General features: G+C 39.6%; 1 protein-coding gene across 7 annotated transcripts in view; it reads left to right on the forward strand.

Moving 5' to 3' along the window:
* BCAS3 (BCAS3 microtubule associated cell migration factor) overlaps positions 1-23,145 on the forward strand; it is a 514,094-nt gene that overhangs the window by 171,501 nt on the left and 319,448 nt on the right. For all 7 annotated transcript variants that reach the window (XM_088152585.1, XM_088152584.1, XM_088152590.1 and 4 more), the window contains exon 16: positions 22,921-23,071. In XM_088152585.1, the coding sequence (XP_088008711.1) occupies positions 22,921-23,071 (151 nt within the window). The remainder of the gene's footprint in view (positions 1-22,920; positions 23,072-23,145) is intronic.

Consider the following 23,145-nt stretch of genomic DNA (forward strand, 5'->3'; position numbering starts at 1 on the left):
GGTGAAACAAGCCATCTTTGTTTTAGGTGCATCAATCAGATGGCTTGTTTCACCTGATAAAAGGTGTCTGAATCAGATACTTGTAACACGAGGCCAGTCTTGGCTTGTTGAGCTTCTTGAGGGAACAATATGCCAGACTGATATACAGTCTGTACAAAAGAAGGACACTGGCTTTCTGTCCTCATAGAGTCCACTGAGCAGAATCTTTAGACTCTTGGAGAATGGGCAACAGGCTTCAGAGATCCAAGAAAGCTCTCTTCAGGTCCATGATTTAAACATGGCTTGCAGTGACTGTAGCCTCTCTCTGTCACTATGACTAGGTGGTCACATGCAGGTCACATGTCTTGATTGGCCCTGTCTGGTATAAATGCTCCAGCTTCCGGAACTGCCCTAGAGGCAGGTGATGAGTCCTGGCACTAACCCTTTTGAATTTTGGTTTCTCTGTTGATTTCTCAAGACCAAAAAGGCATCTTGCATTCTCTAGTTAGCAGCAATGTGAAGATTTGGTAGGGTTGATGTTGAGATGAAGCTGGTTTCTTACGGGATTTAGAAGGAGGTTAAATAAATTTCACAGTGGAAAAACAGGTAGCTATTGGGCAAGGTAATTAAATGGAAGCTCCAGGTTTGAAGGCCATGTAACTCTGAATATCCATTGCTGGAAGATGGTTTTTAGTATGTACTGCTTAGAAACAGCAGGCTGAAGTAGATGTGGTACGATGGTGGTATGATCTGGCAGGCCACTCCTCTTCTGATCAGGTTCAGAACAGCTCTTTGCCACATCAGTGGAAACTATATCCTGTAACAGTCTTTTGAGGATCACAAGGACTTTGCCTCTTCTTACCATAAAGTGACATCTCTGCTAGCAAAACACCCACTGGTGAAACACAGAGGCAGTCAACACTTTCTTGGCTTTGTGACTGGTTAAGCAACAGACCTGCTTGCTCTTTTCTTTTAATTAAGTATTACTTCAGTTATTCTCTCCTGTTTCTACCACCCTGCAGTTTTTCAACCCAATCAGCTTTCTTCACCTTTGCCTTCTGTCATGAGCATTTAAGAAAGTGCACTTTATACACATATTCTAGCATCGCATTCTTTCAAAAGAACAAGCATGCTGCTTCATTTTTCCATTCTGTTGTGAGGATCAACTGAATATCATGTATTTTCATCCCTCTAAGAGACAACAAAAACAAAAGTACCTGAAATATCTCCTGCTGGCCCAGTAATTTCTAGTCGGGTAGTATGCTGAAGAAGAGGTCTTTTTTTTTTTTTTTTTGGTACTTGTCATCCTTTGATTGCTGTGGGATGTATAGCTTAACATGGATTATCAATGTACCTGTGTTTACTAGTCCCATGGCTGCCAGCTGTGGGTTACTTCCTGAAGGAAATCAGTGGCTGGGGAGCAGAAGTCCAGACCAAAGTGTAGTAGAGACCTGATGAGGAGTTGCAGCTGATGAGCAGGACCAAAGTATATGTAGACCTTGCTACCCAAACAAAATTGCAGAAACAGGAAGCCCTGCTTTCTGGCTAAGAGAGGCTAATGGCCAAGCTGAATGGAGTCAGTCCAGAAGGTTCTTCATCGAATAGCAGTGTGGCAGCTCATCACAGGGGACAGTAGTCAGCAGCTACACCATAATATAAGGTTGGCATGCCAGCAGCCCCAGCCATTTAAGTACTTATAGGTTGGAATCAGAGCTTGTGGTTGGAAGGATACTTGGCCAGGTCGCGTATGTTCCGTGCTAAGTAAATAGACTTCGATGCCCAGGCTGATGCAAATAAGTGACAGCAATTGATAGAATGTAGTGTGCTTTTATTTATTTATATAAACAGGCACAAAGATACAGTTTTATGGGTAAGAGGAAAAGGCAATGGGCATAGGTAACCCCTCCATACCAACTGAAAATGAGTGCCGCCCCTTGGAGGAGATAGAAGAATTCGGGGGGGGGGGAGGATGTTATCCTCCCTGATTCCACTCCCCCCTCCTCTTCCATTTTGAATATAACTTTTTGGAACATGGATTATATATTTTTAATTTAAAAAATAAACTCAGAAAAATTATAAATAGAGATTCTGTGGCAGAAGAAGCTAATGGGGAAAGGAGCTCAAGATGAGTGGGAGTTCTTAAAAGTGGAATTGGGAAGAATTCCAGTGAAGTGAAATAAATAGAATTCAACAGAAGATGAATATGACACGTAAAAAAACAGGCAGAGCTTTGATCATGAAATGTAAGGTTCTGCACTGAGACAGGAAAAGCCAGATGCACAGGTACAAGATAGGCAGTACCTGGCTTAGCAGCAGTACTTGCGAGAAGGATCTGGATGTCTGTAGACCACAGATTAAGTGTAAGCCAGCAAGGTACTGCAGCTGCCACAACAGCCAATGCAGTTTTGAGCTGTATCAACAGAGATATAATGTCACGATCATGGGAAGTGATAGTTCTGCTCTCTGTGCAATGGTCAGACCGCACTAGAATACTGTAACCTGTTTTGATTGCGACAATATAATAAGGAAGATGAGGAACTGGAAAGCGCACAGAGAAGAGCAACAAAGATAATGCAGGGCTTAGAGGCTAAATCCTATGAAGAATGGTTAAAAGAACTGGATATGTTTAGTCTAAAAAAGAGAAGGCTAAGGGGAGACATGATAGCAGTCTTCCAATACACGAAGGAATGTCCCAGGGAAGAGGGTGTGGATGTATTCTCCGTAGGGCAGGACCAGAACCAATGGGTGGAAACTTTACAGAGGTAGATCCAAACCTGAAATAAGGAGGAATTTCCTGACTGTGAGAGCTATTAAGCAGTGAAAGAACCTGCCTCCTGAAATCATGGGTGCTCCATCACTGGAAGTTTTCAAGAAAAGATTGGACAACCATTTGTCTACACTGGGCATGGGGTTGGATTAGAAAACCTCCAAGGTCTCTTCCTATGATTCTATGATTCACACCATCATGATCCCCATCTTGACTTTTTCTTACCATACCCTGCAAACACCCCTGCTGTGTCAGAATGAGAGCTGAGATGACAAAGAATGCTAAGTAGAACAAAAAGGGCTCACTTAGATACATTCTGTGCAAAAAGAAGAAAAAGTGATTAGTATACCAAGGTGTTTAGTGAAGACTACAAAACACTAACAAGTAACAAAAGAAAGGAGAAACTACTTAATACCTATTTTAGTTCGGCCTTCTCCAAGAGGAGGGTATATGTTCCTCCAGGCAATTATGAAGAATGGGATGTAGAAGAGGTTTGACCCTTCAAATTAATCAAAACAGCATCAGGGAACATATATTTATTGTGAGCGAGCTTGCATCTGCAGGGCAAGATACTGAGGGTGCTCACTGATGATGTGGCCGCCGGCACTTATTATTTTTGAGATACCCTGAGAATGGGGTGAGGTGGCAGACAAGTGGAGGAAGATGTCCTCTCTGGCTTCGAAAAGGGGGAAGAGAAAAATCCTGGGAACTATAGACCTATAATGGTCTGTGAGAATGTCCTTGAGAGGCAGAAGGAGGAGGAGGAAGAGGAACCGCAGAATAGGCAATGGTCAGATAAGAGGCAGCTTAGCCCACAGAAGCAATGGAAGTGTGGCAAACATTCTTAGAAGGGACCCTTCTTAGTTTCTTGGACTGTAAAGGCGAGGGGGGAGAGATGTACTTTCAGACTTAGAAGATTCTGTTACTGTAACCTCACAATAAAGGAAGTGTTAGTAGTCACGGTTGGTGCTTCTTGTCTGGACTACCTCAAAGGGCTGACAAGACCTTTCAGTCTGATATCAGCACTTGGGAGAATTCTGGGGCAGATCATAAAGCAATTGATCTGTAAGAACCTTGGAGAGAATGTGATCATTGTCACCGTAAATTTATCAAGGACAGATCTTGCCAGTAACCTGGCCTCATTTTTGATCTGGGAATATAATGTACCTACATTTCAGGAAAGCATTTAACAAAGTACCCACAGCATTCTGATTAGTTAAATGTGGGTTAGATGCAATGGCAATTAAGTGGCTAACAGCTTGCCTGAAAATCATAGTCAGAGTGCTCATCCAGATTTCCTCATCTCACTCCTTCAAAAAATATTTCAATATTTCCAAAATTTCTGGTTCTGCTCTTCCCAAATAAAATTGGGGAAAAAAACATTTTTCTTTGCTTTAACTTTCTCAACATGGTATAACTTTAATAACTCTCCCCCTGCCCCCATACTACTTTAGAAATCATGCCTTCAAACCTGTGTTTCCTTTTGTAAGGACTGAGGACTCGCTATGTATGAGTGTTTTGTGTTGGTGTGTGTATAGAAATAAAATAACGGTAATATCCTCAGGAAACCGAACCCTGAATGCCAAAGCCCACAGAAAATGCTCTCCACCTCACCAGCTGGGCTTCGGAAATTTAGTTGACTACTTTGAAATTACTCCATTCGGGGATCAAGAATACTGTAGCAGCCACCTGAATTTTCCAGTGGGAGAAGGTCTTGGGGCTGAGGGCAGGGAAGATAAAACAAAACGGATGGATTCCTTGCAAATGGCATTACCCACCAGTAGCTCTTGATAGCTTTTGCACAAGCGCCCAACTTTGTCAGGACCCCGTAAATCTCATAAAGTTTATTTTCTTTACAGCATCTGTGTTTTATAATGGCACATTTAATTTGTTTTTGCTTTGTCTGCTGGGATTTCTTTTGTCCGGCGTTTCTCCCCCTCCCTCTGCTGTTAAACAAGAAAGAAAAGAAAAAAGTTCTGGGTGGAAGTGAACATTTAAGTGATGACTAACCTGGGAATATTTCATCCACAAAGTTAGTATGACAGACAGCTATTCCCTGTGCAAGCCGCAAAGGCAATTGTTGACTTTTCCCTCCTCCGTGCCTTTTAATCCTCATCTTAATCCATTTTTCCGATGTGCACTTGAGGCAGAAAAATATCTGGAAAAATAAGGATTGAGAAAGTTGCATGCATGATACAATGATTTAAATTCGGCTTCTCCACCCCTTCCTAAAATGCTAAGTACACAAAATATCAACAACAAATGGATTTATCTTTCCATGCTTTGCTTGTAAATTAGCTTAAGTTTTTCCTTTGCAAACAAATATATATTAATCTTAGAATGTGCTTTGAAAAGTCAGTGATTGTCATGTCATTCTCTCAAGAGCCATGGCTTCATTCACCTTCTGTTTGGATCTATGTTATTTTCTCTTAGCAATGAGGCCAGCCAGTGGTTCTGTGCTTATGATTTCAATGTGGGACATTGAATGACCGTCATGGTCTTCACTACCCAGACGTAGCCCATGCAGAGCAGGCAAAATGACATCCCTCATACCAAAATAATAAAAACAATAAAAAATGTGGCTCCATGAAAGTCTTTGTCAGCTGACACACAGCAGAAAACTTGTGCTCAACAGCGATAGAACCAGGCTCTCTTCTCTGGTTTAAATCGACATCCTCTGTTAACCCTAAGACAGATGTGGTCCTAAGAGCAACTAGACCTGCATTTAAAGAACAGGTCAAGAGTTTTTTCCAAAGAGTGTGAACCTGTGTGCATAAGGAGCTACCTTAAGACATGACAAGCATTTCAGAAAACTCTGGTCAGGCCCTACATGGCCATGTACTTCTGGGGGAAGGAGGTATTTGGTCTCCCCTTTAGCCCCAGCCAAAATGGCCAAGGAAAACAGTACCGATTAGTAGAAAGTAGAGAGGAAGGGATGTGCCTACAGCAGCCAAAGTTACACTGTTGATGAAACATGCTGGATCTTGTCCATGTTCAAAATTGTCTTAGGAGAAGAGAAGAAACACTACATTAAAGCTGGTACATATAAAGTTGATTCTGGGCTGGGGAGAAGAGAAAGGTAGTATCATGAGAACATGGTATATACATCGGTTACTGTGGCATCTTGCTTTGTTGCTGGAAGGATGTGAGGAGGAGTCCTAAGTCTGTTGCAAACTTGGCAAATGCTGCTTTTGCCCTTGAAGACATTTGCAGAGGAGCACAGAGATGATCTTGAAGAAAATATGCAGCAGACGTTAGGAAAACACTTGGTCCAGGAAAACAAGAAGCTGTGAGAGAGAAACTCAAGATTGCCCTGCCTTGACTCTCTTTGGTTTAAGAGGGAGAGAAGAATGAATGCCATCATATTTTCAAGATTCTGTTATTGTAGCCTAGATCAATAAAGTAGGTCTGTTTCCTGACCTGGCCTACCTCAAAGGGCTGACAGCAATGCTGGGAGGGTAAGCAGCCACCCTTGAAGGTAGCTGGCAGCCTCAATTCAGAGTTGATCCAACTGTAGGAAAATGGAGAGGCAGTTTGGCCCCACCAGCAGCTTTCCCTGTACATCTGTACCATAGCCAGCTTCTCTTACTCTCTTACTGATTTGGTGGCCAGTAGAAGCAACTGGACTGGGTGGCAAGCTTGGCTTCAGCCCCTCCATTGGCTGTTTGCTCCCCAAGGCTTGGGAGGGCCTAGGGGAAACCTTACCCTAGCCTAAAGGAGGTGCTGTCTGCTCCTGTCCATGGAGGGGTTTGCACTGGTGCTGCCAGTAACGAGGCAGTGCACCCAGGAGCTGCTGCAATGTGCTGGGAATACTTACCACCACCTGACCTTTGCCAGACACCTAGGTATATTCTTCTGGATAAATGGCATAACTGTCTTGGAACAGGACACAATATATTCAAATAATAAAGCAGTATGCAGGCATCCCCAAGGGGAGGGTGAGTGGCAAAGTATATGTTGTTGTGTTGCAATGGAAACATTGCCCTTACATACCTGTGTGCAGCATCACTTGTGCTGTGGCATTGCAGTGCGCATTTCATCATTATGTTGCGATGCGTGTTCCGCCTGAGGTTGATATGGCCTCTACCCTGACCTTATTTAAATGAATCCTCAAAACCTGGTGGGTCCCCAGCTCAGAGTGGGTGATGGACACCTTGAGTGGTGTTTCAGTTTTTAGTTGGCGTTGTTTCTTTGGACTCTTCTTATTTAGGTCTTGTACCTTTGTGTTTTTTCTTGTTCTTTTTGTAAGCTGCCCAGAATTGTGATGGATTGGGGTGGCCTATAAATAAAGAAGTAAATAATTTGGGGCATCCTCATGGTAACAAAATCAAGGCCTATGGAAATGTATTGAAGGTTTACTAGGCATCTAATGAACAAAACAAAGGTGCTACATGTAGAAATATGCAGATAAAGAAGACACTTTTGAGCAGGCTGGAGAATGACAGAATCAGTTGGCTCTCACTCATCATTTGCGTGCTATTTTGGGTGTTGTGCTTAAAACAACGCTGCTTCCCCAGTCCCCAAGTTACAGAGACAAAATGTGTGTTTATGGCATGGTTCAGGAGACCTTAGAAGATGACAACAGGGGCTGGGATAGAGGAGAAATTCATCTGGGTTGTAGGTATCTTAATATAAATGTACCAGATTTGCTCTTCCTGAATCTATTCGCAAATCAGAATCTAATGCTACATCAAAACATGCAACTGTTGTGATGCAGTTTGCAACTCACACAATATGTGTGAAAAGTTGGCGGGTCAGGTTGGAGCACAAAAAGGTGAAAAATATGAAAATTATTTGGAAAAAGGATATACTAAGTTGTATACAAGAGTACATATGTTGGGAACTATGTATGAATGTTTTTCTTGCACAGCATGAAGTGAGAAATGTGAAAGTTTTGGTCAACATAGGAGGAGCTTTAAGCAGGGTTGGGACACCTGGCTTGCTTGTAGCTTCTCCTGGAGGGGCTGGGAATATAAACTTTCCTGAAAATTTGAATCATTTGAACAGAGAGGCGGATTATAAAATGAAGAACTAAACAATAAATAAGAACCTGTGACCGGTCTGTTGGCACAGTACTGTGGTCTTACTTAGCGTAAGGCAGCTTCCATTTTCCAGTATCAACTGAATCATGCTTGGCAACCTAGGTTAAGTGCAAGAAATACCCTGTTCCATGAGCAAACGAAAGATCAGCACCTTGAAATGATACGAAATAAGCCCCGGAAGTATAATCCATGTATAAACACATGGTGGTGAGTGCCCCAAGTCCAACGGTATCTAAGAACGTGTTCATGAAAAGGTGCTGATATACATTTAACAACCCTTAAATCAAATAGTCCACAGCAGGTGGTAGGGAGAAAGACCTCTCCTGTCCTCCGTTAACCTCATCAAAAGCAAAGCTGTACCGTCGGAGTGGAGGAGTCGGACAAATCGTTAACCAAGAGAACCATCCGATTTGCTTGGAAGTTTACTGAACTCTGGCACCAAGGTTAGAGAGTTCCATTCAGAGTGTATCTCTGTGGAAGGCTTGTCTCTGTTCGTTGCTAACGAAGATGGGGGAACGAAGAAGGAATTGGCCGGTTATAGCGCATACTTCGTGTGATTGCCGGGAGAGGAGCAGAGCGGGGAATCTTTAAGGATGACAAATTGCTCCGCTTTTCATCTTTGAAAAATAGCAGAGGTAGAGAATATCCATAAACATTGGATGATGAAGGATTTCCAGAACAAACTCTATGAGGAATAGAAAAGGAAGCAGCAGCTGCTGCGGCTGCCGCTTTTGAAACTGGTGCAGGGGGAAGAATTTCAATCCCCTTTGGGTTTTCAGGTTAAATAATCCAGCGAGCCCTGTTCCGTAGGACTTCCTGCACTAGTCCTGACCTAGCAATGGATGTAATGGAGTTAAAGTGTCCCTTTGCTTGTGGATTTCACATATTCCGCTGCACTTCCTCATTCAGCTAATTTGCTTTATGCAGCTAACGCTTGATTGAGACCACTACCTTTGGATCATTTATTAACAAGCATGAGTGTTCTCAGTTTGCACAATCACACAATGTATCTTATGTAAATACTTACATGGAGTTTACAGACCTTTATGAATAATGAAACCATCAGACTTGCATAGAAGCCTGAGATCAAGTGTAGAATCTGTTCTTAAGAAAAACTAAAAACCAACCGTCCAACACCCCTGCATGTTTGCACGATGGCTCAAAGCGATAAGAAGCATTACTGTTTGGGAAAAATAAAACCGTCCAACATTCTCGAATGTAAACGTTCCATTAATTTTAAAACAACAACAACAACTAAAAGTCAGCAAAAAAACAGACGGCTACCTAAGGCCAAAGTGTACTTTACTGATGGCTCTTAACAGTGACAGTGATTTATGCTGTGGATGTGTGTGTCTGAGCCTGTGGATGTTTAAACTATGAAGCTGAAAAATCTGAAAACTTCCTAGTCTTCAAGGTGTAGGAAATTAATATTGATGGGTAAGTAAGAAGGGAGTTATATCTTTAATATAACTACTTACCTATCAATTTTCTTCTCCACTGAGTGGATGGTGATGGTGATGGTGATGGTGATGGTGATGGTGATGGTGATGGAGAAGAAGAAGAAGAAGAAGAAGAAGAAGAAGAAGAAGAAGAAGAAGAAGAAGAAGAAGAAGAAGAAGAAGAAGAAGAAGAAGAAGAAGAAGAAGAAGAAGAATGTATATGTGGGACGATTGCATTTCTTGAGGGGGGGTTCACTTGAGCATTTGGGAATCCTGTTTCACTCTCCTGCATAGTTTCTGTCTTCATCTCTATTTAGTGGAGAATGACCTCAGATATCGTCATAATTAATTAGTTTTATTACCCTGAATCCTTACATAAATGTACAACCCTAACTGATATTAATATCAATTCCAGAATTGAGGCTGGATAAGATGTGCACATCCAAAATTCCCTAGAAATTACCTTTTACCATTGCTTTCCCTAATATTCATACAAAATTTAAGTGTATGGATGGGACTGCATTTTATAATTGGGGGTGGGGCTTGGAAATACCTTACTTGTCATAATCTGGTGCTAGTCCCGGTAGATGCCGTAAATGTGTGTGTTTTCCCTGTTCCCATGATGCTCACAAACTGGTATAATAATGGAGAGGTGTCTAGAGTGCACCTGAGAAGCAAAGCATGTCCACACTTGCACACACATCCATATATGGCTTTAAGTGAAGCTCAACTGTGACATTTGCTGCCCTGTCCTTTGATGGAGAATCGACAGATTGCATGGAATGGTAGAAAGAGAGTTGACGCTTGAATGTAACCTTCTGGACTTTGGGCCTATTCCAGAAAGTTGCTTCTGCTTGCAGTCATGTTTGGAAGATGGGAGTTGCTTGCTTGATAGACCCTGAAGCGGGGAGTGTAATAGGTTCCCTCCTTTTATTATTGAGTGTTTTCTCAGGCCCAGATACAATAGCATGCCGTGCAGTTTTTTTTTCTTCCTCCCCTTTTAAAAATTGACCTGTTAAATATAATCTGTGGCCTGCCACTTCATCCTGGTCACGGGTACACAATGGTGCTCTTCCTGAATGCAAGATAAAAGAGCTGCTGGAGCACATTTTGCTCACTCCCCACGGCCATTCAATTAAGAAGTTAAGATTGAATATTGATGGTGCCAACAACAAAAAACATTTCCCTGTGTGTGTGCGCGTGTGTGTCAGTATGTGTGCATATGTGTGCGTATGTGTCTGCGCACGCCTGTGCACACTCCTGTGGACATAATGCATCTGTTCCCCTCTGCACTTTAGTCCTTAAGTATAAGACTCTGGAAATAAAAGCTAATAACATTATTCTCCTCCTAACCTTATTCAGTGGTACTTTGTAGAATGCATCGGAAAAAGCCAGTAGCCAAAGCATTGCTGGAAACACAGTTGATGCTCTCAGTCTTGTTTGTAGTTGAGGGATTTGATATTGATGGCACATTGGCCAAAACAGAAGCAATAATAATAACAACAACAACAAACAGCAGCCTCTCTTTATTTCAGAGTTCCTTTTTCCAATGGACCGATCTCTTCAAAAAGTACAGAAGCTGATGCTCAAAAGTATGGCAGTAGAAGCGTCCGTGCATTATGTTACTGTGCTTTCCTCACGCTTTCCATTTCGTCATTATTTTTTCTATCTTCTTATTGCTAGAAAGTCTCCCTCCCTCCCTCCCTCCCTCCCTCCCTCCCTTCCTTCCTTCCTTCCTTCCTTCCTTCCTTCCTTCCTTCCTTCCTTCCTTCCTTCCTTCCTTCCTTCCTTCCTTCCATTTCTCCAGCATCTTAACCATAAAAGCTGCAAATATTATAGCCATGTGTTAACCTAGATAAATATAACCTAATTACAACGTGCATTGTTTTATATTTCGCCTTTCAGTCCCAAGATAAACGATTCTTCAACAGGTTGCTTCATTTTTTTCCCCCTTAATAGCCAGTATAGTCACAATAATAAAAAAACACACACACACCAACTTTCTCATAGCATTTTCCATATTTTTTAATCTAATATTTTTTAAAAGATGGAAGGTGTTGCTGTTGTTTGGGAAGGGCAAGGAAGGCATTTTGTGACTGCGAAAAAGCGATCCCTCTATCATTATCTTGTGAGCAAAGAAAAATCTGTATGTCGCTGTGCAAATTAACTTCTGTATTAAATCATTGTACAAGAAGTCATGAATTAATCATTCTATTTCCCTTTTTGGTGTTTTTAAAAAATTTTGTTCACACATGTTCAGCAATAAGCCTATTTTGGCTCCAATTCCACTGCAATTTGTGAATGCTTTTTTTTTTAAATCTAGAGAAATTATGTATTTATTTAAATATATTCCCTCCAAATATTTGTTTCTCACCAATTTTATTTCAGACTATATTTTCTCTCTATTCTTTCTGTAATTTTGATGAAGAAGAAGAACAGAAAATACATTCATACAAACTAAAAGCATCAAAGTTATAGGAGGAATATAGACATATAGGAGACTAGTTTTTTCAGTCCAGAGCTAGGAACATTCAGAAAGTACAAACACTGATGTATTTCTAATTTCCTCCCCCCCTAAATCTCTGCAGGCAGCAATCAGATAGTATAATTGTTAAACTCTTTCAAATCTGCCCTTTTTCTCTTTCTCTTTCTCTCTCTCTCTCTTTCTCTCTCTCTAGCAAACCTTCCAAATAAGGTTTGGTGATACTCTGTATCTACTACGTTGTCCTTTTCCTTTTGTTAACTTGGATTTCAGAGATATATATTAGAGGGTTTAATTGTTTTTCTGCATGCTAGTCTACAAAAGACAAGTCCATAAATAATGAGCAAAATCTTATACTGTACAGTACTTGAGACACGCCAAAGAAGTTTTCTCTCCGGCTAAGCTCAGGAATGTGGATTTTATCTGGATCTTAATTGTTCCTAGGTATGATCAACTGTTTTTAACTTGTGCAGTTCTGTCTCCATTTGGGTTTGTATATATTTCAGGGAGTTAAAAGCAAGTGCTTCTGTGATTGCTGCGGTTTCTACAGGTGTAGGAAGTACAACACTTGGACTAGCATTCAGTTCCAGAGAATCAAATTGTTACAGAAGTTGCTACATTTTTAGTGTTGCATTAAAACAATGAATTAAACACCCCAGAATGTTTAGCACAATTTTAGAGGGATATAGGTAGCTTTACCTAATTTTATAGGTAAGCAGAATACATTTCAAATATTTATTTTTAAGATAAGTGGTGTCAGGGAAAATTAAATTCTGTAACATGCGTTTGTTTTTTAAACAGACATATATACTGCATTTTATTTGATATAATTCATTCTGGTTTTTGCTATTTTGCTAATTATACGAACCTGATCTAACCATTGAATGCCTGAGAATCTTAATCTTACTCAACGTTTGAGATTTCAGCAGACATTGCTCACACATTTTAGGGTTAGAAATACATGTTTGTTTTTTTAAAAGCACATGTAGTAAGTAGCCTAGATCTTTTTGAACTGGAATGTCATTTTGGATTTTAGTTTGAGAGCAAGGAAATGTTAGTGCTGCAGCCTTTACCTTCAGTGAAGGTTTATATGCTGTAAATGTGCCCACAGTTAAATTCCAGAAGTAAATCACAGTTCTTTATAAATTATTCTCATTTTTATACTTGATAATAAAGTGGGGTTGCAATAAAAAGCGACTGCAGTAAAAAAAGAAAAAAGGGGTTGATTCACGATTTTGTAATGTGTCTCAGTATTTCTCTAACATATATACACTTTGTTCTTCTTTTGAAAGTTCTGTTAAAAATAATTGTCTGCTAAAAAAAGTGGTTATGAGGCTTTGTCAGTTAACTTCTTCTCTTTCAAAATGAGACCCCCCCCCCAAAAAAAATTAAAGTCTAGCATTCTGATAGGAAAGAGCAAGTTACCAGAAATAAATAGTTATTATTTCTTACTTCATCCATTTTCTGTTCTGTATGCTTTTCTTTTAAAGAATAAATACATATTTTGTAGGCACTTATGACAATACAAAACACAACACAGGATGTTTTATTGTTCTTGATTCCCTGCATTATTTGTATGCAGGTATGAAACATTAAAGCTGATATTCTCTGAATGCTTACATATGAATATTGGACTTAATTTTTACTTCTGAGTAGATACACACTGAATTATACTACAAGGCTGCAATCCAAAATAAATGTAGGCTTATTTAATGCAGCAAGAATAACTTCTAAATAACTATAGTTGTAGTGTCAAGCTGCATCTCATTTTCAATTTGTCTCTGTTTTGTACTCCCTCCAATTTTTCACAGCAGTGATGAGGAGTATACATCTATATTTTAATAATACCCCTGATGTGTATAAGTGGGGGGGAAGGAGGCAGGAGAGGCAAGTAATATCACACACATCATGACATTGTTGCACAAATAATGCAAATTATGCAGTTTGCATCAGTCGAGGCAACGGACACAAATCTCACTTTGTGGTGATGTGATGATCCATGTGATAATGTCATGGCTTCTTCTGGATACCTATGCCAGTAACCATTGCCTGCAAAATTCCCTGTCCACAGTGCCATCCATCTAGTCTAAATTTATCTGGGATAGATCTACTCCAGAATATTTGTGTGTGTGTGTGTTCACTTATTCTGCAATAGGTTATCCTCAGTTGTCTGATATAGGTGCGTATGGAGGGGGGAATGCAAACATTGGGTCTATTTGGTATTAAAAGGCAAGAAGTTGAGCCTATGATAATTCAGACGAAGCTTAAATACATGTGAAGGGAGCACAGGAGTAATTTGAAATAGCAATAATTAGCAGTAACGCTGTTTAGAACATCTGAGTGAATAAATAGCTGTAGTATAATTGGGATAAAAATTCAGGCCCAGAGAAGTAGCTTAATCCAACTTGATTATTAGTTGTAATTTTGTAATTTGATGAAGAGGGTTCTCGTCCTCAGAAGCTTCTGCCGTAATAACCGTGTTTGTCTTTAAGAAGCTAAAACTCGGCTACTCCTCTGAAAGTTGTAAACACAACAAGTTTCCTTTCTGGAAAGAAGCCCTGAAAAAAAATGTCACAGCAAATCTGAGCAAATCTATTTATTCCAGAATGTTTTGTAGTCAGAATCAATGAGGAAGGAGGAGAACAGCATTTTGGCATTCTGTAAGAAATATGTCAGCGACAGGAAAGATTCCTTTTCTCCCAGACATTTTATTTTTCCAGCTCTGGAATTGTGTGTGTGTGTGTTTCATGCTGTTTATTAATTACATTTTACTCTTTACATTTTTGCGTGTGTTTTACTATTTTTAATATATAATTTATGCAGAGAATTTCAGGTATTGGCCATATCAGAAATATTAAAAATAGTAATCTCTCTCTCCTGCCCCTGTTTTGAAATCCAACTTCTAAACACCTGGGAAAAGGAAGTGAAACTACAGAAAGGTATTGGTTCCAAGTGCTAAGGAACATCGTTTGTTTTAAAGGTACTTGCTGTCTCTCCTTTGGAATAAAAGAAGGGGCCAAATGGGCACACTGTTTTCCTGGCAAATGGCTTCCATAATAGATAGAAGTAGTGCATTCCATTCAAAAACTTCAGAGATTTGTGACGTCCATTTAAGGAGCCGCAATCTTATTGGTTGAAACTCCATTTATAATTACACTTGCATTTAATCAGTCAAATAATTGTTCATGTTCCTTGATCTGCCCATAATAAATGGGCCTTATTTTCTTTTTTAACGTAATTCCACTTCCAAAATGCAGAATCAGTTGGATTTTTATGTAACAAAAATAGCATTCTCCACAGAAAAGGGGAAAGAGTCTGAGTATTTGGGGGAACCTCACATTTTGCAGAAGACCTCCCTCCAAAATAATTTAAAAAATACTGGAGGGTGAGCAAAAAACTACCACACATCAATCATTTTTGGTACTTTCCACATGTTGTCAATTCAGTTATTTATAAAACTGGAAGGGCTGAGACTAGCAAGGCAAGAACTAGCAGTTTCCATGCCAGAGAGGGCTGTTTGGTAAACAGTTCTCAAGCGCCCAAGGGCACAGGCCAAGTGTCCACTAATTTGGAGGGTAGGAGAATGAAATCTAGAGTACAAATCTTGAAGAATAACTCTGATAGGCAGCAAGGAGCATCTTGGAAGAAGCTTTCCTCATGAAGGAGAATGAAGAGAAATTCTGGTTAGATCCGGAGTTTTCGGACATTTTCAGCTTGTGGAACCTTTTAGTTTAAAAAAAACCCAAACCCTGAAAAACCCAGATCAAGAAGCAAAACTCTAGTGATAGAAAATTAGCTACATTTTTTTGCCCTTGCCATAGTTTAAAAAGCCCTGTGTTAGATAAGAATTATTTCAGCCCAGTGAAACATATTTTCATTTCCTTCCATTGAAAGCAATGGGAAATATTTAACTATACTGGCTGCAGACTAGTGTCTCTCAGCCTCTTATTCTCATACTAATGGACCTCCTCTCTCCTCTTCCATACTATCCTGACCCTCTCTACCAGAAGGGGTTAGGTTTTATTGTATTCCAGTACTTTTATTATCCCTGAATATTTTATGATTAAATGTTGCTGATTTGCTTTCTTAAAGGTGATCTCTGAGTTTTAGAAGCTGTTCAGGATTAAAAAATAATAATACAAACTAATGTTGAGGAATAAGTTAATTATTAACTGCTTAGTTTTGTATTCTTCTTTATGTATTGGTTGAATACATGAATACAACCAACAAAAACAAAGCAAATTGCAAAGTAATGGAATATCATCTTAAAAAACTCTTTAAAAAGCACAACGGTAATATATATCAAAAAGTGTTCAAATTCAGTAGATAAGATCAGATTTTCAGAAGGAAAAGGAAACTGCATCGGTAGTTGGAGTAAGGTTCTGTAGTCAATAAAACAAGGGCAACAAGGAAGTTGCTTTCACGTTTACTCAATTCACATGGAAATGACTGTGAATTGGAAGGTGGTGGGGAGTCAATCAAAGGAGGTTAGATAAGAGGGATGTGGAATGTTGCCATAGCAGAACAACTAAAATGCAAGCAAAAATTATTTCAGGGTATTGGAAACAAGGTTTATTTGTCCTAACCTGCTAATCATTATTTATGCTAGTCAAGAGGCATCTTCACGTGGCCTACCCTCTTTGTATGGAGTTATGCATTTTAAAATATTACATGTCACAATGTCCAATTCATGTTTGTTGTCCAATTCCATGATGAGGGATTAGTTGGAGATTCTTTGCCTCTGCCACATTTGAGTGTCTCATAAGGTGATAGTTACAGTGTTGTCTTTTGTCCTTTTAATATCACGGTGTACATTCTCGATAAGCTGTCTATAATTCTATTGCTCTGTTTATCTATTTCACTAATGGTCCGCTATCTTGAGTGGCACTTTATAACACTGGTGTAAAATGGTATGTATTGGTAGAAAACCAGTGGCAAGTGTCCATTCTGGCAACAGGATCCCATCCCATCGTGTTGATGAATGTTGCTGTGATAGTGCATGGAGCCTGTACATTGGGAATGTGACACATTCACATGTAAAAACAGTCCCCTTCTTTGCTTTATCTCTGTTGGGGGGGCAACCTCTTTGCAATTTGTGTTTGATCTGCATTAGCTAACAAGAGAACAAGCTGTATTTTCATTTGATCTGCACAACCACAAATTATTCTTGCAGTATACAGTAGATCTTCGAAGTTTATAGCATTAACACTGAGATTTCTGAAAAGGTTCTGATTTTGATGCTTGAGTGTTTTCTGGACAAAGGGTTTAGTTCAAGGGACCTACTAAGACCATGACTATAAAGCAGGGTTCCTCAACCTCAGCAACTTTAAGATGGGTAAACTTCAACTCCCAGAATTCCCCAGACAGCCATGCTGGCTGGGGAATTCTGGGAGTTGAAGTCCACCCATCTTAAAGTTGCTAAGGTTGAGGAACCCTCCTATGAAGAATATCTAATTCTGTGCATCAATGGCCTTTAAATTCAGTATTTTGCAGGGGGAAAAGTAAATTCTATGCACCTCTGCCAAGACAGGTAAAGCCACCTCTTCCATTGCACGCCCTTGCTGTTGGCTACTAAATTCATTTTGGGGTTGATTTGATAAGCAACAACAAAAGAAACCCCTGCTGGCAGAAAAGAGTTCCAGGTATTTGCAACTTATCTTGGTTTAATACCCCAGCTCAAGACATAGCAGGCAATATCTTTTGTTACAAAGGATGGAATAAATCCTCTTAGCAAAATGTCATAGCAACCACTATAAAAAGAAAACACTGAAAATTCCATGATGCCCTTTTAAAAAATCCAAATCAAGAAAGGGGACGCTCATTAAAAATCTGTTTATCGTTTGAGGTTTCTGAAGAGAGTCGCTGTCTTGGCATTATTCTAAAACTCACAAATCACCTCTTCTTCTTTCTTTCTTTCTTTCAAAAAAAAAAAAAAAATTCTACACACCTTTCTGTAACTCCAGTTTTAAACGCATTCCACCGTTCTGTGGCTTAGACAGGAAGACGGTCCCCCAAAAGGCCAATTCAGACCTCTTGTTTTGTTTTTCCTTTAGCAGTCCCCGAGAGACAAAACTTTATTCATGTTGTGGCAGGATGCACTGCAGAGACCCTTGAGTTTTGATAGGAAAACAAACATGTGAAACAACAACAACAACGAAAACCGCAATAACAGCCTAACCAGGTAATGGTTAGATGCAGTATTGAATGACCCAAAAGGAGGGGAGGGGAGGAGAAGGGAAGGGAAGGAAATCTTGATTGTCTTTAGGAAGATGAGAACTCCATTAAAACCTTGCCTCCTCCTCTCTCCCGCTCTCCTTTTTCTATCTTCAGTCCCTCTGAAGGACCATTATAACTTTTCAGACGGCTTTCTGTCAGGAACCGTTTTCTTTCTCCTTGTTATTCTTCCTGGAAAAAAGGGGGCAATTGCACTTCAGCTTCGAGTTTTAGACACTTCAGCTTTGGGACTTGTATAATACCTCTACAAAGCACAAACCGTTGTTAAGAACCTAATTCAAACATGGCTCCCTTTTGATTTGATTTTCCCTTTTTTTTTTTTTTCCGGTCTCCTCCTCCTGCTGCTCCTGAAGAGAAAAGCCACCATTTCACAGCATTGGGCAGACGGAGAAAAACAAGTTAATGATCTAAACCTTTTAATTCAGGGAAGCTTGTCTATTTTAAGTGCTTTTCAATCTCTTGTAAACAGATGAGGCCCCAGCTTTCTTCGGCCTCTCTTATGTTTTTCCCCCCTTTTTTCCCACTTTGCCATGAAATGTGTAGTTTGTTCTTTCCTTCCCCTCTAACTGGAGGGAGAAACGCTGTTGACTGGAGGGTGATGGACAATGAGGGGAAGTGAGGCAGGCCTGCGTGTTGTCTTGCCTTGTAAGCCTTCCAGACCAGATTGGCTTTCACCTATTGTACAGTGCCTTATTGTTGTAAGGTTGATTATCAATATTTTATTCTTATTGTTAAGCTGGAGAAAGACATTTAGTAGGCAATCTTTAAAGAAGCCATTTGGATTTCAGATTACCCAGCCATATGACGCTGAAGCAGTTATGACTGCAGTCTTATGCATGCTAATTTAGGACTTTGTGAAGGGGACTTGCTTCCAAGAAAGCAGGTAGAGGATCAGCTGTAAGGAGTGTGCAACATTTGTCATGTCTTCTCCATGCTAGGTGTATCCTGTTCTTTGTGGTCGTTAACAAAGAACTAGAGCCTCCCTCTACTACAATATTAAATCTGTCCCTAACTTGCCTGGACTAGAGAGCATGTTTGGAATTTCCAGCAAGTATTGTGAGTTCTCTCTCTCTCTCTCTCTCACACACACACACACACACAAACACACACACAGAGAATCATCTAGCATTACCCTTTTGCCTGCCTTAAGGTCTCCATGAAGATGTTTTCTTTTCCTTTGCTTCCAGATCTCCAAACTTCCTATACAGTGGAGTCCCTTTTTCTTTCATTTTAGTATTGACAAGCAATTTTAGTCCACCAAATTAATTTCCTGAGAATGAACCTGGGCATATGGGGAAGAGAGACAGCGAGCCAAAAATGGTTTTCAGAGACATTTTTCTGTCTTTGGGCACCGTGGTGGACAATCCAAAGCGCTCTTAATCCAATCCCAGTTGATTTTTAAAAAATGATAATTGGTTTTCATTCAAGAAAATTAAGAACCTTCTTAACTCTTTTAAATCAGCTGTTATCTAAGTATTCAAATCTAGTTGGACTTAGTCATTTTTCCAAAGGTTGAAGTAGAAGCAAAACTATATTGGGCTCTCAAACAGAAATATACAAGATCTATCTCAACAGTACTAAAATGCTCATATCATATAATTTGAGAGGTAGACATAGCAATGTTTAATCCAGATTATTAATACAGTAGAAGAAGAAAGACTTTTATCTCTGGAGACCAATATATGAATAGCAGCATTCCATAAGCATCATCAGCATTAATATCTGCACATTGGAAACATTCTAGGAGATAATGATGTGCAAGTCCTCAGCTGAGCTACGGATGAAATTCCAAAGTTTACCAAACTATAAAAGCAAGTCCTGGGGGCAGGCAGTTCCAGTGAAACATCTGCTTTGAGGCACACTTGCAAGCTTTGGTGCTTTTCTCCTTTTTTCCTTGTATGCAGAGAATAAGCAGTAGCAGTTAATATTATATTATACAATATAATAATCTTATATTGTACTTTGCAGTATATCTGTGATGAAGGAGAAACATCATTTTAGGGCTCAGAAAGTGCTAAGACCATCCCACAAAGCAGTCTCGTCCATTGGACATCCAGCCTTAATTTGTTTTAATATTTTTTTTGCTCCATCCCCCGGATTGGCCAGTCTTTTATAAAGAATTATAAAATGATGCATCCTAGGAAAAAAATACATTACAAGCCGGCAATGCCGTCCTGAACATATCAACTCAGAAATAAGCCCTGTTTGGTTAATGAATCGTATTCCTAGGTAGCATGTTTAGAATTGCAGATTAAATTAACAGAGACAGAGAAAGGAGGAAAAACAAGTTGGTAGAAAATGTGTAATGTAATAAAGTCTACTCTTCTTGAACCAGAAAAATGAAGGTCACTGTGTTTGTTTAGAAAGAACCCAAAGGTTAACAGCGGGATAGTTCTTTTGATTAAACAATTAATTTTCTTAAAAGCTGAAGAAGAACTTCTCAGCGGAGGTGTTCCAAACATAAGGAGCTACCAGAGAAAACGCTGGCAAGTGAGATGGTGAGGGGTCCCAAGATACAGAACAATGGTGGAAGACAATAATATGCTGTCAAAGAGGGAAGATAAGAAAGAAGGAGCGAGCAAATGCAATTAAGTTAATAATAAAATCATGGATAGGATTGTAGAATGAAGAGGTCTGATGCAATGGGTGAATCAGAGGTCAATCAAACATGATGGGGCACATTCAGAGACATTGGTGGGGGGGAGGTCTGATTGAAAAAAAGGGGAAGAAGAAGAGCAGGGACTGTGATGCACTATCGTACAGCACACAGAAGTTGTAGGCATCTACCAACTCAAAGCAAAGCAAAGCAACAAAGTTGTTGGAACCAAATTACAGATTAAAAACACACTGGAGATCTTTTAGTATAATTTTGCATTCCTCCCCCCCCCCAAAAAAAACAGGGGAGGGGGAGAGCAATACTTTAGGCCAGAAGACAGCAATGAGCATGAAATAGCCATCAGTTCCCAATCTTCTCAGTATCAAATCTCGCGTATCAGTTACACAGCGGCTTGAATCAAGACAGGTTTGTTATTCTCACTGTCTTGCATTTTTTGTGTTCAACCCTGGCAAAAGCTTTAACGTTTTCTTGTTTTGAGAGTCAATTTGAGGTTTTCATTTTGTAACTGCAAATTCCCCAGTTTTCCTTTCAATTAGATTCATGGAGTTGTGTTTCTATCTTGGAAGTAATTTCTAAAACACTACTTCCCTTTTTCTTTCCCTTCCTTCCTTTCTTTATTTTAAAGAACTGGATTGTATGCAGAAAAGAAAAGTGCTGTTTTTCTTGCATTTTTTACATTTTTATTAAATCCTGTTCTTTTTAAAAGAATGAATGTGCAGTTCAGAAACAGTATGATCTCAAACTTTGTGTTTTGCTTGTAATTACTTTAAATTTACAATTATTTTATTGCACCTTGTTTCCAAAAAGGATAATATTTCCAAAATGTACACCTTTTATTTTCATAGCATATTGATGATATCTTCCAATGAATTCTAAAAAAAGTCTGAACAGGTATTAGTAGAAAAACACTGGCCACAATTGAGCAGTTTTCCATAAGCGTGCTTGTCTGTATTAATGATTTCTATCCGAACAGACGTGATCAGCATTCTGAAATCACTGAAGGACTAACATTTACTGGATTTCAAACTTTTCCAAATGTTTTGATGCAGTTCTTGGCAGGTTGAGCATATCACCATCCATCCTTAGATACATGTTTGGAGAGCAAATAAACATGTATATATTTAAAGATAGAAATGGCAGATTTACTGCAGATATAGAAAGGAACAGAATTACAAGGTGAAAACATATGAAAGTGATACAGGCCAGAAATAGTATATTTCTGTTTTGGTGTATTTCAGTCCTACTGATTTTAATGGTTCAAGCACAATTAATTCTGTACAGCCTGGTGCAGAGTAAACTATAGCGCTCTTTCTGTGACCCCAATCTTTGTGTTAGTTCATTTTATTGATGAACTGTACTTATATAGCTGTCCCATAGCCCACAGACTCTGGCCAGCTCACAAAATAAATACCGTGTTAACATACAAGATGACAGTGCTAAACTATAACTCAGTTACAAGCTTGATTTTAAAGTCCATAACTGGACTGAAGGGTGGATTGGACCATAACTGGACTTAAAGACCTCAAGTTGTAGAAAGCAAAGCAGTGGAGAAAACTGCAATGCTATGTTCACGAACTTTCTGATAAATCTACATGAGATTCTATGAAGTTCCCTCCTAAATAAACCTGGTTGTAACACACTCATTCTGGATATGCATTCAGAAGGTGCAGTTTCCTCCCATGCAAAATCCCATCAGGTTTTATGGCAAAGACACGACATTGTGAAGACATCCGCTTGCTCCATACACCATGAATTTCTACGGCTGTTTCTAAAAATGGGGACCCCCAGTACATTATAATATTTTGTCTGAAGCTGAAAAAGCTTCATTTTCCAAATAGAAATACAGTTCCCATGCACAGAGAAGGTCCTAGAAGTTTGGAGAATGGCTCCATAGTCTGGATGGTACAGTAAGCAAGGAGATTAGTACTCTCCAGAGTGCATAGGGCCCTGAACATAGTGCCTGTCAGTCATATCTTAAAAGCATGCTGCTCTGCCCTGTTAATTAATTGCCCATAATAATTGCTGGGCCTCAAAGTTCTTGCAGCTTCAGAAGGGGCTTTTGGATGGTGGCACTTAGTCTCCACAATATTCAGCCTTGATTCTTCCTTCAGGCTTTTTTCATGACTGGGCTTATGGAACAGCTCAAGACAATATTTTTCCTGCCCTCCTCACTGATTTGAAGTGAGCTTTTGTAGATTTATTGGTTGGGTTTGTTGGTGGACTGCGTGGATCCTTTAAATACACGAGAGTTATATCTGACCTATCCAGTGGAGTGGTGATGAGCCACTGATTAACCTGGAAAGGAAGCATAGAAATCTTTTAAACAAACAAATAATGCTATTCTCTCTCTCTTCCGAAAGGTAAATTGAACAGTCAAGACACTTATAACAATTTCACCAACAATAATCCGGGAAACCCTCGCCTCTCCCCACTTCCAAGTCTCACTGTGATGGTACCTCTTGCTCAGATCAAGCAACCTATGACTTTAGGAACCATCACAAAACGTACAGGGTAAGTGAATTGGTTTTGAATGGTGTTCTCACTCGCTCGCTCGCTTCAGAAAACCGTGTTAACTTTCTTAGTAG

Source organism: Python bivittatus, unplaced genomic scaffold (assembly GCF_059951505.1).
Source record: "Python bivittatus isolate LINGU-HERP-01145 unplaced genomic scaffold, Pbiv_v1 ctg000690_np1212, whole genome shotgun sequence".
NCBI lineage: Eukaryota > Metazoa > Chordata > Lepidosauria > Squamata > Pythonidae > Python > Python bivittatus.